The 18702-nt window shown below is 42.9% G+C and overlaps 1 protein-coding gene across 1 annotated transcript in view; it reads right to left on the bottom strand.

The window, feature by feature from the left end:
- SH3RF3 (SH3 domain containing ring finger 3) overlaps positions 1-18702 on the bottom strand; it is a gene marked incomplete at its 5' end in the record, with an annotated part of 252232 nt that overhangs the window by 16528 nt on the left and 217002 nt on the right. The window contains one exon of the mRNA XM_014944078.1: positions 18346-18650. Within this exon, the coding sequence (XP_014799564.1) occupies positions 18346-18650 (305 nt within the window). The remainder of the gene's footprint in view (positions 1-18345; positions 18651-18702) is intronic.

Here is an 18702-nt window from a genome sequence, read left to right as displayed (position 1 = left end):
TTTTTTTTTTTTTTTTTTTTTTTTTTTTTTAAACTACATTAATAAACAGAAACTTCTGGTTTAGTTTTCTTCATCTGCAGCTCCTAATACTTAATTTCCTACCTATCCAGGATCATTAAATAAATGAGGAAATCTTACTGCAGTTGATAGAAAAACTGGCTCCAGCCACTGAAATGAGGTAATTTCTCATGCAACACCAGTTACATCAGTAGATAAGAGAGCCAGAAGGAGAAAAAAGGATTCATTTACAAATGAAGGCAAGAGAAACAAAACTGTTTAAATGCTGCCCTGAGCCCCACAGAACAAATGAGTAGCTCATCTATCAGTCAGTACCCCCAAACCACCACTTATATTGCTTGTTTAACTTGGTCAGTACTTGTTTCAGTAAATTTAAGTTATTGTCTGGAGAACAGTGCATTTTTTTATTCTGATTCCAACTTGGCTACTGGTGATTGATGCTTACATTGAAAAAGCAGGAAACAAGCTAGTTGGGGTTTTTAAATCTGTAAAATTATTTGACATGAGATTTTTATAATTATTTAAAAAGCACCTCCCAACTCACTCCCCCCTCCCCCCAGCCCTCCCACATCATCTCAAAAGAAAGCTTCTGATCTGGGATGACTTTGGATATGGATTTATCATTTGCAATTTCCCACTATTTCTCATAAGGCATAGATGACATACCGAACAAGACAACAGTAATTACTTACTACAGAATAACTTCCGATTTTAGGGAAAGACTAGTTTTATATCATACATTGTATGGAAATACTTGCCAAAGATTTAGTTTTTCACGGGCACAACCGATTCTGTCTATCACTGTAATCTCACTATACAACTCACATAAAGAAGGAGCAAAAGGATTTCAGTATCATAACATCATTAGCTTTTAAATCCCAATGATCGTTACATGCATACACACATGCACAAACATTAAAGTTATGGTCACTAATTTGAAGATAACCCATATTAAAGCCAAGACAACATAAGTAAAATCCCTTGCAGCTAAACCTGATTGGGAATTTCAAATGTTTTGAAAACAAAACCGAGAAGAAACGATTAGTGCCCAGGTCCCAATAGAGCAAAGCACATAGGCATTTCATCACGTGCTTTTGTTGAACTGTGGCGGATGCAAGGCTCTAGAGACTGCTGAAAGAGATAAAGAGGGAATCTAAAAATATATTTGAATATTCAATTTAGAGAGAACATTAGATTTTAAAACGTTGGAACAATATTAAAGGCTAGCTCAAAGGGGAAATAAACCTGAAGTGTAACCAGAGAGTCTCAGCTATAGGTGAGCTTCCTGATGGCTGCTGAATTTACAGCAGGCAGAAGGAAAAAGATTAACAGTGAAATGAGGGACAGATGATTTTCTACACTGATGCTGTCTTTTTTCTGTGTTCGATGAATGGAGAAGCCGATGGATGGATAGTTTTGTATTTCATTGCTTTTCCTGGTCTAGTATGTAGGGAATAGATGTTGGTTATGAAAAGGATGAAAAGTTGTTAAGATACACAACTTACTGTATGCCTCAATGACAGTTTTCAGTGATATTTTTTAGTAGGAACAGCTGAAACAGAGCACCAGGGAACTGAAAACTACTGCCGTGATGAAGTAACTTGGAATTGTGTACTGATAAAGTGAAATGCAAGGACAACACCAAAGAAGGTGATGAAACCATGGTTCTCATGAAGCCTGTGGCAACATTTCCAGTTATTTCCAAGCAGCCACTATCTCTAGAACTAAGCTCAGATGGATGTGTTTTAGTCCTGATTTTAGTCCATCTCTTCCTTTGAATTGTGATCAACCTCTTTAGGGACACAAAAGAAAGGGAGTAGGCATGATATCCTTGTAGACATTTGACATTCATCTCCCTTCTTCACCCAGCAATCCACTGGATGTTTGATTATCCTACAAAAAGTAAGGGAACTTCAGCACAAAGCATTGAGATCTCCCTTTCTCTGCTCCACTCTTCTGCCCCCCTCATAGCCTATACAGAGAGACATAAAGCATATATACTCCCCCCTGGGAATGTGGGTTCCCATTTCTTTTTGAGAGAAAATTCAATCAAAGTTTCATGCAAGTGCTTCAAGTGTGGGATGTCCAAGCATGAACAAGAGTTCCTGCTCAGTCATATAAGAAATCTTCATCTTTTATTTCTGGAAGGAAGCCATGGCACCCTGCAGAGCTGGCACATCCTGTGAATCTGAAGTGGAAACAGGTAACTTCCTCAGAGTGAAAAAAAACAAGATCCAAGCCACCCTTCCCTTGCCAGTATTACCTGCTGGCTTAAATACCCACTCCGCTTCTCAGATTTTGTGAATCCCACTTAATCGTACCCCCACATTAAATGGGAATTATGAATTCAAGTACAAATCAAGAGCCTTAAAGAAAATACACCTCCATACTCAGAAAAAATTAGAATCGTAGAGTAGAATCATAAAACAGATTGGGTTGGAATGGACTTTCAAAGTTCATCTAGTCCAACCCCTTTGCAATAGTGTTCCAGCCCTCTGATCATTTTTGTGGCCCTCGTCTGGAGCCGGTCCAACAGTTCCATGTCCTTCCTGTGCTGAGGACTCCAGAGCTGTCCATTGTTCAGCTGAGGTCTCACCAGAGTGCATTAGAGGGGTAGAATCACCTGCCTTGACTTGCTGGCCATAATTCTTTTGATGTAGCCCAGGATATGGTTGGCTTTCTGGCTTGCAAGCACACATTGTCGGCTCCTGTCTAACTTTTCATCCACCAATACCCTTCTCGGCAGGGCTGCCTTCAATCCCTTCATCCCCCAAGCCTGTATTGATACCAGGGCTTGCCCCAACCCAGGTGAAAGGCTCAAGTCCCAAGGACTTGGCCTTGTTGAACCTCATGAGGTTCACACAGTCCCACTTCTCGAGCTTGTCCAGGTTCCTCTGGATGGCATCCCATCTCTCAAGTGTGTTCCATGATCTTCACAGGCACAGAGGTGAGGCTGACAGGTCAGTAGTTACCAGGGTCTTCCTTTCTACTCTTTTTAAAAAGTGAGTGCAATGTTTCCCTTTTTCAGTCACGGGGGACTTCAAGTGACTGCCATGACTTGTCAGATATCATGGAGAATGGCTTGGTAACTACATCTGGCATTTCTCTCAGGACTCTGGGAGGCGTCTCATCAGGTGCCATAGACTTCTGTATGTTCAGGTTCCTCAGGTGATTAAAAACCTGATCTTTTACAGTGAGACAGAGTTATGTTAATGCCCCTTGTGAAACTGCCCAAAAAGTGAATGCAGGGTGTGCTCTGGGAATACAAATCCCAAGTATTCCCATGCTACTATTGACTCTACACTGCCTATTTTCACAAAGAAAGGTAGTTACCCCTAAAACCTGATGCTCAGCAGTGTCAAAAAGGCAAAAAAGAAGATTGGGAATTGTTAGGAAAAATGTTAGGAAAGAGTTAAAAACAATCTTTAGAAAACAGTCCTGTGGGAAGCCCTGCCATGCCTACCTTCCTGAATGCTGTGTCTTGTTCTGGCCACCACAGCTGGAATAGGATATTGCAGAAGTATTGCAGCACAGAGAAGGGCAGCATGGACTATGAAAAATGTGGAACAACTCCTGTACGTTGGAGATGCCCACTCGGAAAGCAGGCAACTGACAGGGAATTTTCTAGTGGCCTACAAAATCCCTGTCTGCATAGAGTTGGTAACTTGGGAACAGATCAGTTATTTCCCACACTACAGGAATTAGGGGGAAACTAATGAGATTATCAGGCAAATGGTCAAAACTGGAAAATAGGAAGCACTTTTTCACACAACACATAATTAAATGGAGACTTAATGCATGCAGTATTGTGGGAGCCAAAGGTATGAACAGGTTCAAAGGGGATTAGACAAATTAACGGAGAACAGATCTAGCAAAGGCTATTAAAATAGTTATATGGATCCAATTTCTGCTTCAGGAAGTCCCAACAGGTAAATGAAACAGTGCTTACAGCATACATAAGGTGACTCCACCTCACTACAAAAAGATCATAAAAACAGTGAGAATGATTGTTGTGACAAAAAAAAATAGCTATTTGGGCAAAAGCATAGGAAACAGGACAAAGCCAGGAATGAGCTCTCCCCTGTGCCCTCCCTAGCTTTGGGAAATCAGCTGTCCAGAGACTTCCTCAGCTGCAGGGGTCTGAGAGAGGGCAAAAGGCAGCCGGCAGGATGCAGTGTCAGCCAAGGAAGAGACACAAAAGGTTGGGAACTGCAACCCCAGAGCACTTTCACAGCTCTGCAACTGCTATTTGGATCCCTCAGCTCCATCTCTGCTGTGCAAAACATCATAGATCAAGGGCTGCAGTGCTCACTCTGCACCAAGGAACCACAAAGTACTGGTGATGGGGCTGACAAGGCCCTATTGCTTCCCTGAGCCCCTCTTGCTTCCCAACCTTGCATTGCTCTGCCTTGGTACACACCAAAGGCTTCCTTGGAGCCACCATGGGGGTCTCCTACATAATGCTACACCGTGTCTTACAGAGCTACCCTAAACTGAAGCCCAGCAAATTGTATTTTAATATAAATCAAGCATTACTAGATGATTTAGGCGACTGTGGTAGACTAACTGTACTTTCTAGAGGATTTAAACAAAACAGCTGGACAGAGTATGAGCATCCTTCTGAAACTTTAGGTTCATTTATTCAAACTGGAGGAGAATCTATCACAGCTTCACTGACAGCAGAGGATTCTGAAATGGGAAAAAGATGTATCAATACATTAACTGCTAGACAAACTGCTTAGAATTAGTGTTTTTAAATAAGATGATTTACACTGACTGGTTAGCTTGCTGCTCTTTGTCTCCTGTAAGGAAGTGAAAAAGATTTATTGGTCCTGGGGTGCACCGGGAGCAACACTCACGTTTTGCAGAAAGCCAGAGCAAGCTCACTCATTGAACACCTGAATGAAAGAGAATCAATGACAGAAGTCAGGATGTGCTTTGACATACTCTGATCTTACACGTAGTTAGCTCTGGCTCTCCTCGTTCACAAGGGATGGATTTCATTTCAGAAGCAAACAGTTAAAATTGCTTGGTCTTGCTTTGTAATCTTATTAAATGACAGGCAAGTGAGACTTGTATTTTTTTATGGAAAGCAGAAACATGTGGGTAAAAAGTTTGGAACAGTGGAGGTCATCTTGTCTCTTGTTGCTGATGTATCTGTTCCCGCTTGGTTGATATTGTTCCAGCAGCTGTGCCACCTCAGGCTGTAATTTCAGCACTTCCAACAAACTAAATGGCATTGGGCTGGCCTGCACTCAGAGGGAAGATTACTTGTGGAAAATTTAGGCATCACAGGAGGTATATTCTTCTCTCAAAATCAATTCCCCATGGAAGAGAAAAAGGGCTGTCTCTGGATAATGAAAAATTGCCAGGATTTGCGAGTACTAGACACTGGAACATGCCACAGTGAAATAATTCCTATAAACAATTCATCAGTTCATAAAAGATGTATGTAGCTAGAGACTGAGGTGTCAGCTGAGACTGATAGAACACATCACACCTGCATGGACTGTGGCCTAGAGGTGATGAAAGTAGAAGCCCTTCTTGCTCAGGCCACATATTCCTGAAAAATTAGCTGGGCTTCGCACTGCTTCTGGGGCAGCCTGGACTGGGTGAGGGGGGCCCTGACAGTTCTCAGATGGTCTGATGTTATAGAAGCAGGTTCTTGACACCATCAAAGCCACGAGCATGAAAATTTCACTCTCCCTGAAGGCTGCCCTCCAGTAGTGGCAGCTCCTAGAGCACCTAATCTGAGCATCCAAAAAATGATTCCTAATGTATGCCTTGCATTCAAAACATCAGGTCTTGCTCCTGTTCCCTCCTGCCTTCATGAGAGCACGTCTCAAACAAGGCAAGTGATACTTTATTAGCATCAAGAAGAGAAATACCAATGAGCTCAAGCCGGCAGCTTCTTTTATGGGGAAGCTCAGCCTCCCAGTGTCTGTCCCAGGTGCTCTGTATCCACAGGCATCACAGGGCTCGCTGTACCCGGCAGCACCACCCAGGGACAGAGCTGCTGTCCAGTGCACTGAGGTGTGATCAATTATTATGGCACATAAACTTTGCAGGCAAAGCAGCTGAGGTTTCTGCAACCTCCCCCTTCAGCTGCGCTACAGCTGTTTTCAGTCCTACTACGTTGCCAAGCAATGCCCTGTGAATTACTCCTGGGACACACTGAGGTGGCTTGAAGTCCTTTCCTCTTATAGGGACCAACTGATCTCTTTAAAACATGATGAAATAATCCCAGAATAATTTTAAAGGATTGCAAAGTAAGTGGCTGTCAGTGTCAGAGGAATGCCCAGGCATGTAAATGACAATTTCTTTGATAAAGTGACCAAGGTGCTGTGGCTTTCCAAATGTCACAACACGTGGCTTGTAATTACTGGTAAGCTTTGCAATAGCAAAAGGCTTGCTAGAAGCTGCTCAAGCCCCAGTAGCATTTGTAATAAGTGCATCCTCTCTTCGGCAAAAATTGGATTTCACCTTTTCTCCTAGTTTCATCTTTTTGTTACTTAAAAAATAAAAATGGAGCCATCAAAGACCATTTTCTACAAAAAGCTCCCCATATCCTGATACTAAAGTCAGGTCTTTAGGAGTATAAAATTCCCCTTTCTTAAATTAAAGAGCTGAGCAAGAAAGATCATCAATGAAAACCAGAGCTAACCAAAGGGAACAACTACGGAATAAGCAGGGAAGGGGAGTCGATAGCACTGTGGCTTTTCTTTCTTCTTCACTAAGCCTGGTTTTACATTGCCATCCTATCCCTCCATTCTATCTTCCCTTCCTTTGTCTATTTTATCCACTTCTTCTTCCCTGACACATGACCTGCAGGTATGACCATATAATTAAATGCAATTGAGTTGCACTGATTTAACTAATTATCACCTGTCACGTGTGCCACCTAAGCCAATGTTCTCCATTTCCTCATCCTAACCCAACTGTGAGACAAAACACATTAGCTCAGATGTCAGGCTTAGGCTGATTTGGGTAACCCAAGATATCCAAGGACATGCTTTATGCCAAAGCTGGTAGCACAATAACTTCAGTGGTGCAGCCAGCGAGTGGCATCTCATATGGGTTACACACATAATCACATCTATAACCTCAAGAGCTCTCTGGACACAAATTTGTTGCTTCTCTGGAGTGTGCTACACAATGAGGCAATTACATCTGGTTGGTGTTTTCATGTGTGACTACTGCAGAAATAATTAGCAATGACAACACATATGCAGTGTATTCCTCTTTACTTTGCCAACTAGTTGACTGATGCAGAAGAGGCCAGTGTGACCTGAAATAAAAGGTAGATCCTGCCAACTAACAGCAAAAAATGGTCAATTTTAACACACAAGCTCAAAATTCCTCTGTGAAGATGCTGGTCACATACACCTCACATCTGAAAATGATAGAAACTATATAAAGATATGATCACAACTGCACGGGAGCAGAAATAACAGCTTTGTCATAATAGTCCATCTCTGAGCCCGCCTACCATAAATGAAGACGAAAAACCCTCTAGACAAGTCAGATAACAGTGGAAGTAGATTTCCTTTTGACTGCAGCAGCTGATCAACTGATAGGCTGTACAGAAAGACTGACAGACTTTCTTTTGTTCATTTTAGCAAAACAGTATGGGTAAACATTGACTTAGAATTGTCTCATCTTCAATTTAATCACGGTTGATTGGAATGTCCCTGCCTATGAAGATAACAGAATTAGTAGTCCATTAGCTAAGCAATCACAACTTCTATTTAAACTTCTGTACTATGATAACTTTCCTGTATCTGATAATCTCACAGTAGAGAAGGCAATATGATGAATATCTTGCACAAGTTTGTTCTTTCAACTTCTTCCTGTAGGACAGCAGTGTGTATGCTTGAGACGTCCCTTCCAATCTTGCACTCTCCTTTTTTTTTAAAAACTCAGCAGCATACATGCAAGAACTCAAACTGCAGACAGATAATCAAATGCTACCGGTTGCTTTGCAATGTCTTCCAGTTAATGACTTTCTGTCAAACTGGGAGAACATTTCAAGAGCCAACAGGGTAAAGAATTCAGAACAATTTTCCTAAGATGGAGAAATCATCCCAAATCACCATGGCAATATCTGCAAAGATAAGTATGACATGCTACTGCTAGGATGGAGAAAACAAATGCATAGATACAAAATAAGGAGTGACTGGCCAGCCAGCAGCTCTGCAGAAAGGGATATGGGAGATACAGTGGATTGCATGAGTCAAGATGCTTCTGTGAAAAAGGCACACTTCATATGGAAACATGTTAAATGTTTGTTAACATTTTATGTGTAAGCCATGGAAAGCACTTATTCCGTCCTAATTGGCACTAACAAGGTCTCAGCAAAACTCCACTCTGGGGAACTGTTCTCTAAGATGCCAGCAAGCTGAAGACTGCCCAGAGGAGCACTGAAAGTGTAATCAGAGGCCTAGAAAGCATTACCTGTGAATAAAGGCTAGGAACAAGGCTCAGGGAGGCTAAAAAAAGAGAATTCTTGAGGACTGAACACATAATTAGTTCTCTAATACATGGAAGGATGTCAGAAGAAACCTGATCAGCTGTTCATCTGGAGCAGGACATGAAGAAGCAAAGACTCACTTGTAACCCTAGAAGATTTAGGAGGGATAATAGGGAACTTTCTGGCCCTAAGGATATGAAAGGACAGGAATAGATTGCTCAGGGAAGTTGCAAAATGATCTTAATTGAATGATTTTAAGAAAAGTTAGACAGAGATCTGTGGTGGGTATTAAGCATACATCTGACTTTCTCACAGCTGGTGAACGGAAACCCATCCCAGGCCCACGGGGCCACCATCCTTCCTACCTTCTCTGTGCCACATTCCCTGCTGGCCAGCTGTATCTCTTGGCCAGTTGCATCTAAGCCTGCCAACCAAGAGTATCCGGCTTCAACATAAAAACCTGTCCAGAAAAAATTCAAAAGTTGGGAAATCAATTCTCTCTTTTATGTCCTGATCAAAGCCTCGTTGATGCATTTCCCTTGCTGCAGCAGGCACCATCGTGTTGATAGGATCTGCCTGCCCGACCTCCCCCGCTCTTCTGTCTCAAAACTTAAGATATGAAGACTAACATGATGTTGTACAGAAGGGAATAGAGATCTCTGAAGTCATCAAAAACGCCAGCTAGTTCCATTTTAAAATATACCAGTTCTGAACTGATCATGAATTGGGACTTAAAACTACAGTATAGGAAATCTACTTTACTGCAAAACAAGTTGGCCATGGACTCACATTAAATTACTTCTTCTCTCCCTGGGGCATCGGGTGATGAAGCCCAATGCCAGTCTGCTGCTAGCGTGCTAAATACAGTGAGCTGTGAGTGAAGGTTAATATTTTAGCTTCTTACAGAAACATATAAGTGAATACGAACCAAACAAAATATATGCAAAAAAGAAAAGTAACAGGTTGATTCCTGCCTTTATAATTAATTGGTTATTAAAAGGTTGACTGCTTGACACCCTATGTTAATTGATTACAGGCAGCCTGCAGACGTAGTGTCTGAACAGCAACTTTTGCATGGTGTACTTTCTGAATTCCTGACAGTGGTGTTTTCTCCAGAGGGCATAATAAGAACACTTTTTTTTCAGTCCTTCAGAGACCAGCACTGACTCCATGTCTTGACTTGGTCTGAAGGGAATTACTAGATGCTTGAGACATTCAGTCAAAAAAATAACAACCCAGACTGGCTTTCAAGTGGCTTTACCATTTGGCAAAAGAAAAGCTGAGGGCTTGTGAATCTTTCTGCTTCTACTGCAAAATTAAAAATAAACAAAAATGTACAAAATAAGATAAATATCCCTTTGCTATAACTTGGTTATGCCCTCGAGTTACATGATAAAAACAGAAACATGCCACAGATATCCGTCGTCTGTTATAACTAGCTGTTCCTACAATACTGATGTTTGTCAGAAACTGCAATTTCATTTAGTTTATATAATTCTTCTAACAGAGTTCATTGAAGTATTTCTGCATTGACGCTAGATATTTTTACCCACTTATAACGCATAACTATAGAGAAAAGCAAGGAAAAACACCAGTACCTGTGTGACCAAAAAACAGAAACACAGGCACTGAAAAGTTGAGTATAGCCTATTTTCACGTGGAAGTTCAAACTTTGTCTCCATAAAACAACTGCACTGACACTTGAGATACCGTCTTGGTGATTTAAGACTTACTGGCTTGTAAATTCTCGGTTGGAAAACCACTGAGGAAAGCAAATGAGTTCTGGACATGTGGGAGGCCAAGATGCCACCAACTCTGTTTTCAAGGCATCCAGCTTCTTACTGTGTTTTTCTGCTGGAATGGTTTCATCCTGTATGTCTTCCTTCCTGGGAGCAGCAGGGCAGTGGCAGCCCCATGCCAGCTCTGTGTGTTACTGCTCCGAGGCAGAAAGTGGAGAACAGGGAAAGGCACAGCATTTGCACTCTGGGTTTGTTTCAACCACTGCACGGGAATTGGGAGCTTGATGTTATGAGGGATCAAACCACGTTCTTCAGGAACAGGGAAGCGAGAGGGCAGAAGCTGTGATGGGATGCTCAGCTGCAGAGTTGTGCGGTCTGGGGTTTGGTCTGGCCCCTATGGTCCCTCAACAGCCGGAACGTGTCAATGTCTCCCATTAACACCACAAGAGTGCTTACATTTCACCCCACTAATCCAGGAAGATGCTTGCCATCCCCTCCCACAGCCTGGCCCCATCCAGCCATCTGGTCCTGTGTGATTCCTTCTGCAGGCAGGGGAATGCCATGGGAACGCCGGTGCCGGGATGCTCACACGCAGACACGCACACGCACTGGCGCACACACACGCCTCCAGCCTTCTGCTTCCAGTGCTCCCTTGCATGCTCTTTCTTTTGTCAGTTCCACTTGCTTCCCCAAGCAGCGGTAAGGATTTAGTAAAAAGCCCGTGGGTCCTCTGTGTTATAAAATTAGGTCTCTACAGGTGCCAGCGGAATGCTGTGCCTTGGCATCCAAACAGCTTCGCCTCCAGTTAGTAGATAAACTGAATTTCCTCTCGAAGCTAAAGAACTCTCTCCATCCTCGCCTCCCCTGGATCTGCTTCCCCTCACGGCCACAGAACACAGTACAGAACCGCTTGAAACGGCGTTAGAGAAATCCACCGCGGACACTTGAGAAATCCTGTGACAGCACTGTGAGGCAGATAAGCAGAGGCAGGGGGAGAGAGAGGAGAGAAGAGGAATAGCTTTTGGAGACTGCTTGGCAGCAAAGTCAACGCTTGAAATATCTGTGGGGAGTTTGAAAGCATTTCCTAACATCAAAAATGCGAAGAAGAAAAAGAAATTTTGATCAATGGCTTATTGCCCTTGATCTAAGCAAAAGAATCCTAGCCAGTCAGAAATAACAGAAATCTGTTTTATTGTAAAGCTGAAGTTTTCTGTGTTTTGACAGCTGGGGCTCATGCTTTTGGCTGGGTTATTTGCCAGCCTTAAAATATTCATCAGCGAGTTGCCAGGTTTTTGTCCTTTCAAATTGAACTCTAACGATGAAGGAGAAGGTGCTGGAGAGATTTTAAGCACGAGTTCTCTGCCCTAAAACAGAACTTTGTGGCCTGAATTCACATGACCAGAAAAAGAGGTTTCCACTCCTTGGCCAAGTTTCTGGTGAATCACTTGCTGGTCACAGAGCCAAGATTTGCTTTCTGGAGCATGGGAAGCAGTGGCTCATTTGTGATGAAGACAGCCCCCCTCGCCTTTGTTGAGAGGAAATGGATTAACAGTATGTATTCTGTGCACAAGTCTTGAGAGAACTGTACTAAAATATTCCAGATAAAAGAATCCTTGCCGAAGAACAAACTGGAACACATGTTAAACTGAAAAGTCAAATCTGACTCTGAAAACGGTCAGTGAAATGCTGGTGTTAGCGGCTCCAGGATCAAGTCAGATGTCTTACAGAGTATCCAAATTAGCATTACAAAATTTATTCTTTATCTTTTTAATGCAAAGCTTTACATTACTATTCCAATGTTACGTCCTCTTAATGCTTTCTATATTTTGTTACACATTCTAAGAATTCAAACCAATCTCTTCTGCTCTTGAGCAATTTTTTCATTCTTATGTCTTGCGCTGCTTCGATTTAGTCACGTAGTTGTTATCATTCCATTTCATACCTGTCCAACTTAGGGGTCTTTCTTAGATGAACCAGTTACAACGTGAAAAATATTAAATCATTTCATATCTGCTGGGAAGACTGAATTCCTCTTCCAAAAATTCAGGGTCAGTCATGTTGACTTTGTATCTGAAAAAATCTGCTTTCATCAACTCTGTCCTTAGCTTCCTTTGCTCGTCCCAGGGTGATCACTATTTTTGTCATGTCATTTTGTGTCTGCAAAGTCCTTGCAAGTGTTCAACACTTCACTTTTGAGACAGATCTTTAATTTTCTGAATAAGGAATTACATTTCTTTAGTGGATATGAAGTGATAACAAATCCTTTTCACTCTGGGACAAGTTAATATGGGAAAAAGTTGCAATGCAGAGTCTAAAACTGAGTAAGTGAAAACTGAAGGTGCACTACTGTGAAGGATCAGGTCCTTCAGACAGTTTCAGTTCTACCAACTTCATCAGACAGCTGTAATGTGAACTAAGGCCAAAGAGCATCTCAGAGTTTCCAAAGCCAAATTTTCAAAAGGCCTTTGATCTAGTCTCTAACACTACGTAAAGACAGGGTGGGCGACTAAGCTTGCAGGTAGCTCGTCTGCACTGAGGGACATATTGCCTGGTGGGACCAGGTACTGGGCTGCAAATGAGGGGAAAACAGAGGAAAGCAGTGGCAGAAAGGGTGAGCGGTGGAGAAGAAAGTCTCTCTGGTCATGTCCACGCTGGCATATGGAACAAGGCCAGGATTTAGCATCAAACCCTGGTCTGCATTCATTTAACCATTGTGGGTTGGGCTTATATCTCCTAGCACTCCCCCAGGACAATGGATGGGCATGGTTTGGGCCACACTATGTACCAGGACTGTTCTCAATGAGCAGTCTGGATGCAGTCATCCTATTTTGGGTGGAGAAGAAAGCTTAGAAGTGTGGATGCAAATCATGCAGGGACACTTGCAGGGCCAGAAAACAGGCCTTGGCTTGTTCTATTTTGTAATGCAGTCCTTACACCAGGATCATGCCAAACATACTGCATCAGTTGAGGAATGCAGCTATTTTGAGCAGAAGGACCCATATTTAAGAAAGTGAGTGACACTGGTGAGAACAGACAGATGTTTACTGGTTCAGTCTTCACATGCAAGACTGTTGGTGCTTGTTCAAAGTAATTTTCTGAAGATGTGTCTCTTGTTATCTTAACATCAGTAAACAGCGGCCCAGTGTATATTCCCATTTGTTGTGACTTGCTTATCCAGATCCTGTATATATTCCAGGAACACAGTTACTAAATTTAAAGCTGCAAACAGATTTGTTCTCTCAGCACACTTGTAAGAAACATTTAATTTTACATTGCCAATTTTCAAATATTTCTGTACACTCTGGCTAGGTAAAACAGTAAAGAATTGGTGTAACTCAGTGATGAATTAATGGCTCGCTCACTAGTGCAAGCTCTTATTTTCCTCTTTAGTAGCTATTGGGCAAGACATTTTGGAAGAGTTTAATCAAAATCCTCATCAAAAGCCAAATGAGTGGATTTTAAAGAAAGTTTAATTACAGTGGTCAAACCACCCAGCATGATTTGCTTGATTTGATTAACGTAATGAGGAGCGCCTTTAATGAGAAATGCATTAATTCATTCAAACAAGTGGTTTTATCAGAGGTATTAAGCATCAGCCCAGATTATGTACAGCAGAAACTATTACAGCAAAAATTGACTGAGGTCAAAGCAGTAGCCATGCCATAATTACAAGTTCTTGGCTGTAATCTACCAGTTGAACTTGGGCAGTGCTCATCATGACTGAAAAAGCAGGGTCCTCATTTTAAAAAGCCCCCAAATCACAGGGTTTTGCTTCCATTCCACAGCTGGGATCTCCATCCCTTTCTTTCACATGTTCAGAAGATTCAGGAACTGGGATTGAACTCTCTGAGTTTCAAATGGTTATACATGCAGACACTATCAGGAAATGATTGAGCAAGAGCTCAAAGGACACCTGATACCACCCCCAGCCCTTAAAGGAAACAGAGTGTTCCCCGTTTGCTCTCTGTTCTACCTCCCTCCTGTCCCTGTGATGTCTTTGGGACACTCCTGTTCCTAATCTGGAATAGAGTGACTTTGGGTGAGAATTATTATTTTCCTTCTGGGAAAGGAAACCTCCTTCTTGGAAAAGAAGAAAAATCTGCCTCTGCAGGAGGGAAATATTTGAGGAAAAAAAGAAGAAAGAGCCTCCTTTGCACCTTGCTCTCTTAAACTGCCTTCTTTAGAGAAATTTCAGCCCCTATATTCCAACTTTCCTGTTTCAGGACCCCTGCCCACAGGCTTTACAAGGCACCCTTCACCTCCACCCTCCCCACTGGGACCCCTTCTCTGGTGCCCACTGCTATATCTCCTGGCAGCTGCTAATGTTCTTCTCTCTCCTGTGCTGCCCTGACCACTGTCACCTTTTTGACTTCTGCCGTGCTCTCTTGCCTCTATTCAGTCTCTGACTTGTCATTCCTGTAGTGTCTGTGCAACCCCTGTGCGAGCTGCCTTCCCTGCTGCTTTGTGCTGCGCCCGTATAGCACTGAAACAGCTTTGATTTTCAAGTGCTCCTACTTCTGAGCCTGCTTGGCTGCCAGAGCACTTTTTGAGCACTGCTGCACAGTGGACTTAAGCACTATCTATTGCTTAGTCTTTCATCAGCTACCACTAGCACAGCTGGCAAAGGAGGGCAGCTTTGAAACTGCTCCCTGAGCAGGCAGGAGGCTAGTCAAGGAGCTAAAAAGCAGAGCCCAAGCCCCGGTGCAGATAGGATGCTTTGGGGTTAGGTGCAGACCGACAAGTGAAGACTGTTTTGTGGAAGTCGTATTTTACCTCCTGATAAGGTCAGCAGGTAGGTAAGACACTATTATTAGGTTGCCTAATAAATGTAGGCGCCAAGGTTCACTTGCAGGTTTGGAAGTCCTGATCAAGACCTTCAGGAAATAAACTGCAGTAGAGAACTAGAGATGTCAAAAAATAGATCTAAGGCTTTATTTGCTACATTAATAGAAGATGAGGAGGAAAATTATTCCTGCTGAGTTGAAAACCATAATCCTTGGAATTATTTCTGCCACTTGTCTTGAAACCACAAGGAAACAAGTAAACATTGGAATCAGTTTCTCCCTTTATTTTAGAGAAATCTTCACCACAAGGAAACAAGTAAACATTGGAATCAGAGTCCCTTTATTTTAGAGAAATCTTCGGAGGTGCTGACTGTTGCACACCAACATATTGGCATATAAACATTTGTACAGAGGAAAGCATTAACAGGGACTGTCTCACCAGTATATTCAGCAAGCCTGTTCCCAAGGTAAAGACAATTCCATCTTGGAATAAGCAACCCAAATAGCATATACAGACTCACAACAGCAGATGCCCCTTGCTGTTACCTTTGGCATCCCTGAATGGAATCCAGGTGAGAAATCATAAAACATAAATTGGTAGAAGATCATATCTTAAAATACTTTTTCTCACTATCTCCCAGCCTGGCCTTCAAGCAGGCAACCAACTTTGCTAAACTTATCATCTGAAGAAAATTTCCCGAGTACCAATAAAGATTACTATATCAGAATGACAAATGCAAAAATTTCAATTTATCTCCATAGCCCTCACAAGAAACATCTTCTACAACAGAACTGTGAAAACCAATGAATCCTTAGCATGTCCATCCCAGAAGGCAAACTACTTCTTCATACGTACCATATGCTCCCTGTACCGTAATGAACTCACACTGACAATCAGAATGAGGAAGAAAAATGTGGTTAATAACAAGAGAATGTTTCCCAAAACAGCCATTCTCCCTCTTATCATTTAGCTGTCATCCTCAAGGGAATTCTAGAAAAGAAACTGGAAAGATGAAACTGGGATTGAAATTAATAATTTGATGGGACACCAAAAAATGTTGATTCCAACAACAATGCTAATTTTATGGCACATCACAATTTACCTCAGATACGACTTGCTAATCTTAGTTTCTCAGGAGATAATTACCTGTGCATTTCTTCCGTTCTGTGTTCAGTAGAGCTGAAGACCTTATTACCGCTCCTCTTACTAACATCCCCTCTGTTCTTTTCATCTCAAAGTACCTGACTGATTAATATAATGAAACTGAACTCAGATAAATTGCTTCCGATCTTTGCTTATCTGGCAGTTTGTTAGTTACGTCCCTGCTTCTGTTTTTTGCCCCTCAGACTTGTCTGTTTTTTCCTAACAGGTATACTGATAAGAGATATTGCTTCTCTCCACAGATATTCCTTCTGAGTGTTATGAATGTTATGAATGTTCCCTGTTTACCAAAAACCTGCCCAACCAGCCTCTACCTTTGAAATATCAAGTGTCGTTCCAGATATGGCTCCAGTTCTGACTCAAAGATTCCTTTTTGAATAGTTATGAATGTCTTTAGTCTGGCATTAACTAAGCTCTCAGCTGCTTCAAAGAAATAGTTGGCTTTATGCAAAGAATAGGAACACAACTTCACTGGCCAAACATCAGTCACTACTTCTGAAAGGAAAGGAAGCATCATTAAATCAGATCTTTCTAAAATGAAGGTGAAATATGACATTCAGGAATATATTGTTCAAGACAGGACTGTTATGCACCACCCAATCCAGTCAGAGATGAAAATTTTTATTGTCACTTCTCTCTGATACTTCCCAGGTACTGAATTAGTCTTTGGCAATGCTCATTGCAATGATGTGGTATATTATTTGCTTTTCCCCTTCATCCATGGAGCTCAAAAACCCAATAACTTTACTTCCCTGCATCCAAATTCAGTAACTTAAAGCTGTAAGAGCTTGGGAAAGGTTAAACAGTATCTTAGGAAGGGACTTGATATAATTTTGCCTAAGAAATTTCAGTGTGCAGTTCCACAGGAATTAAAATACATGGACCTAAAGAATAGCATGATATGTTTTAGGAAGTATTAACTATGCCAGTACACAAAGCTCTGAGGTAACATGCACATTTACCACCTTCTGCCAAATAACATACACTTCCTTGGGCTTGCACAAGTAGCACGTATTGTTCTGCTCACACAGCATGCAGTCCTTGATGTACACTTGGAAATTATCCTTTGCAAACAAGTACTGAAATTTGACATCCAGGGCAGAAGTTCTACACCCTTCTCTCACCGAAAGGCACTCAGAGAAAATTCAAGACAGGATTCAGTTTTGAAACTTGTATTCCTCATCTTGTGAACCTAGGGGTTATCTGTGACCCTGACCACATGTAAGACCTGCAACCTCAGCATTACCATGTATAAAGTAAATGTTTACCCCCTATGTGCCTGTCACCACAGAAAAGCTTGGGGAATGTATGGGAAAAGATTTTTTTGCAGGTCCAAAGGAAAAGCAAGTCCCCACATCTCTTCCTCCTACTCAGATACAAAGCAGGAGCTTGCTTCCAGCAGGCAGTTTGTATCAGTGGGCTCTGCTAGGCAGTATGGAGATAACTCTCAGCATTGATAAATGGGAACTGCTAACATAATGTAAACATTTGGTGAAAGCAAAATATTTGCCAAGAACCTAAAAGGCTGGGTACTTAAAGCAGCTCTCCATGCTGGCTTTCCTTAGCAAGGTGCACAAGGGACAGGCACTCAGCTGTCAGTCCCACTGCTGGCTCCTATGTGATTGAACCTCCAGTGCATTGTACCTATATCCCGACGAGACATATTTAATTCCCTTCTTCTCATTTGGCTGTGCCACTGCAAGGAAAGTTTCTGTAGGAAACTGAGAAGTTTCTGGGGCAGTAAACCAGCTCCTGCCCCCCTGAGGCTAGTACCACCAGTATCATCACCACCATCAGCTTCTTCCGCATAGTGAGGTAGATGGCTTCTGACTTGGCCATCCAGTTTTGATGACCAAGTGCCTGCTAAAACACCTTTCTGCACCAGGTTTGGCACATCCAGGTGCCAAACATTGGAAGAAACACACACATTCAGCCCATTAGTGGCTCAACCTCGTTTCCCGCCCACAAGTGAGTAATGCAAGAGCAGCACCAGGGATGGTGGGGGAGAGAGGATTGAGTGTGAAAACAATGTGAGATGAGGATGCCCGAGCTGGCAGGTGATGAAAACCAGCTTCCACCCTCCTGGGTAGCCACAGGGTCCCTCCTTCCCAGCCCCATGGGAGGGAGAGACAGCGGGAACACAAGGTGCAGCAATGGCGAGGTGGTCCTTACCTTCTCGTTCTTCCTCTCCTCGGGCTTGCCAGCAGGGCCAGGGGTGACAGGGCCACCCAGAGGCCCACTACCGGCCTCGCCGTTGAGGTGGGCAGCGCTAACGTTGGGTGGGGTGATGGCGGCGGCGGCAGAGGTGAGGGGGATGAGGGGCCGGGCCCCTGGGGTGGGCGGCTGGTGGCCATGCTGCGGGGAGATGGCGGGGTGAGGCCGGATGGCTGCCGCTGGCAGGCGGGAGGGCGAGCTGGGCGTCCGCAGGGGTGAGACCGTGGCAGTGGGCCGCTCCGGGGCTGGCACTGAGGGGTGAGCTGTGGAGAGAGGACAGAGCATGGTTAAGCCCCCCATGAACTGCCGTACCTC

Source organism: Calidris pugnax, unplaced genomic scaffold (genome assembly GCF_001431845.1).
Source record: "Calidris pugnax isolate Ruff unplaced genomic scaffold, ASM143184v1 scaffold69, whole genome shotgun sequence".
NCBI lineage: Eukaryota > Metazoa > Chordata > Aves > Charadriiformes > Scolopacidae > Calidris > Calidris pugnax.
This window is presented reverse-complemented; position numbering and strand designations above follow the sequence as displayed.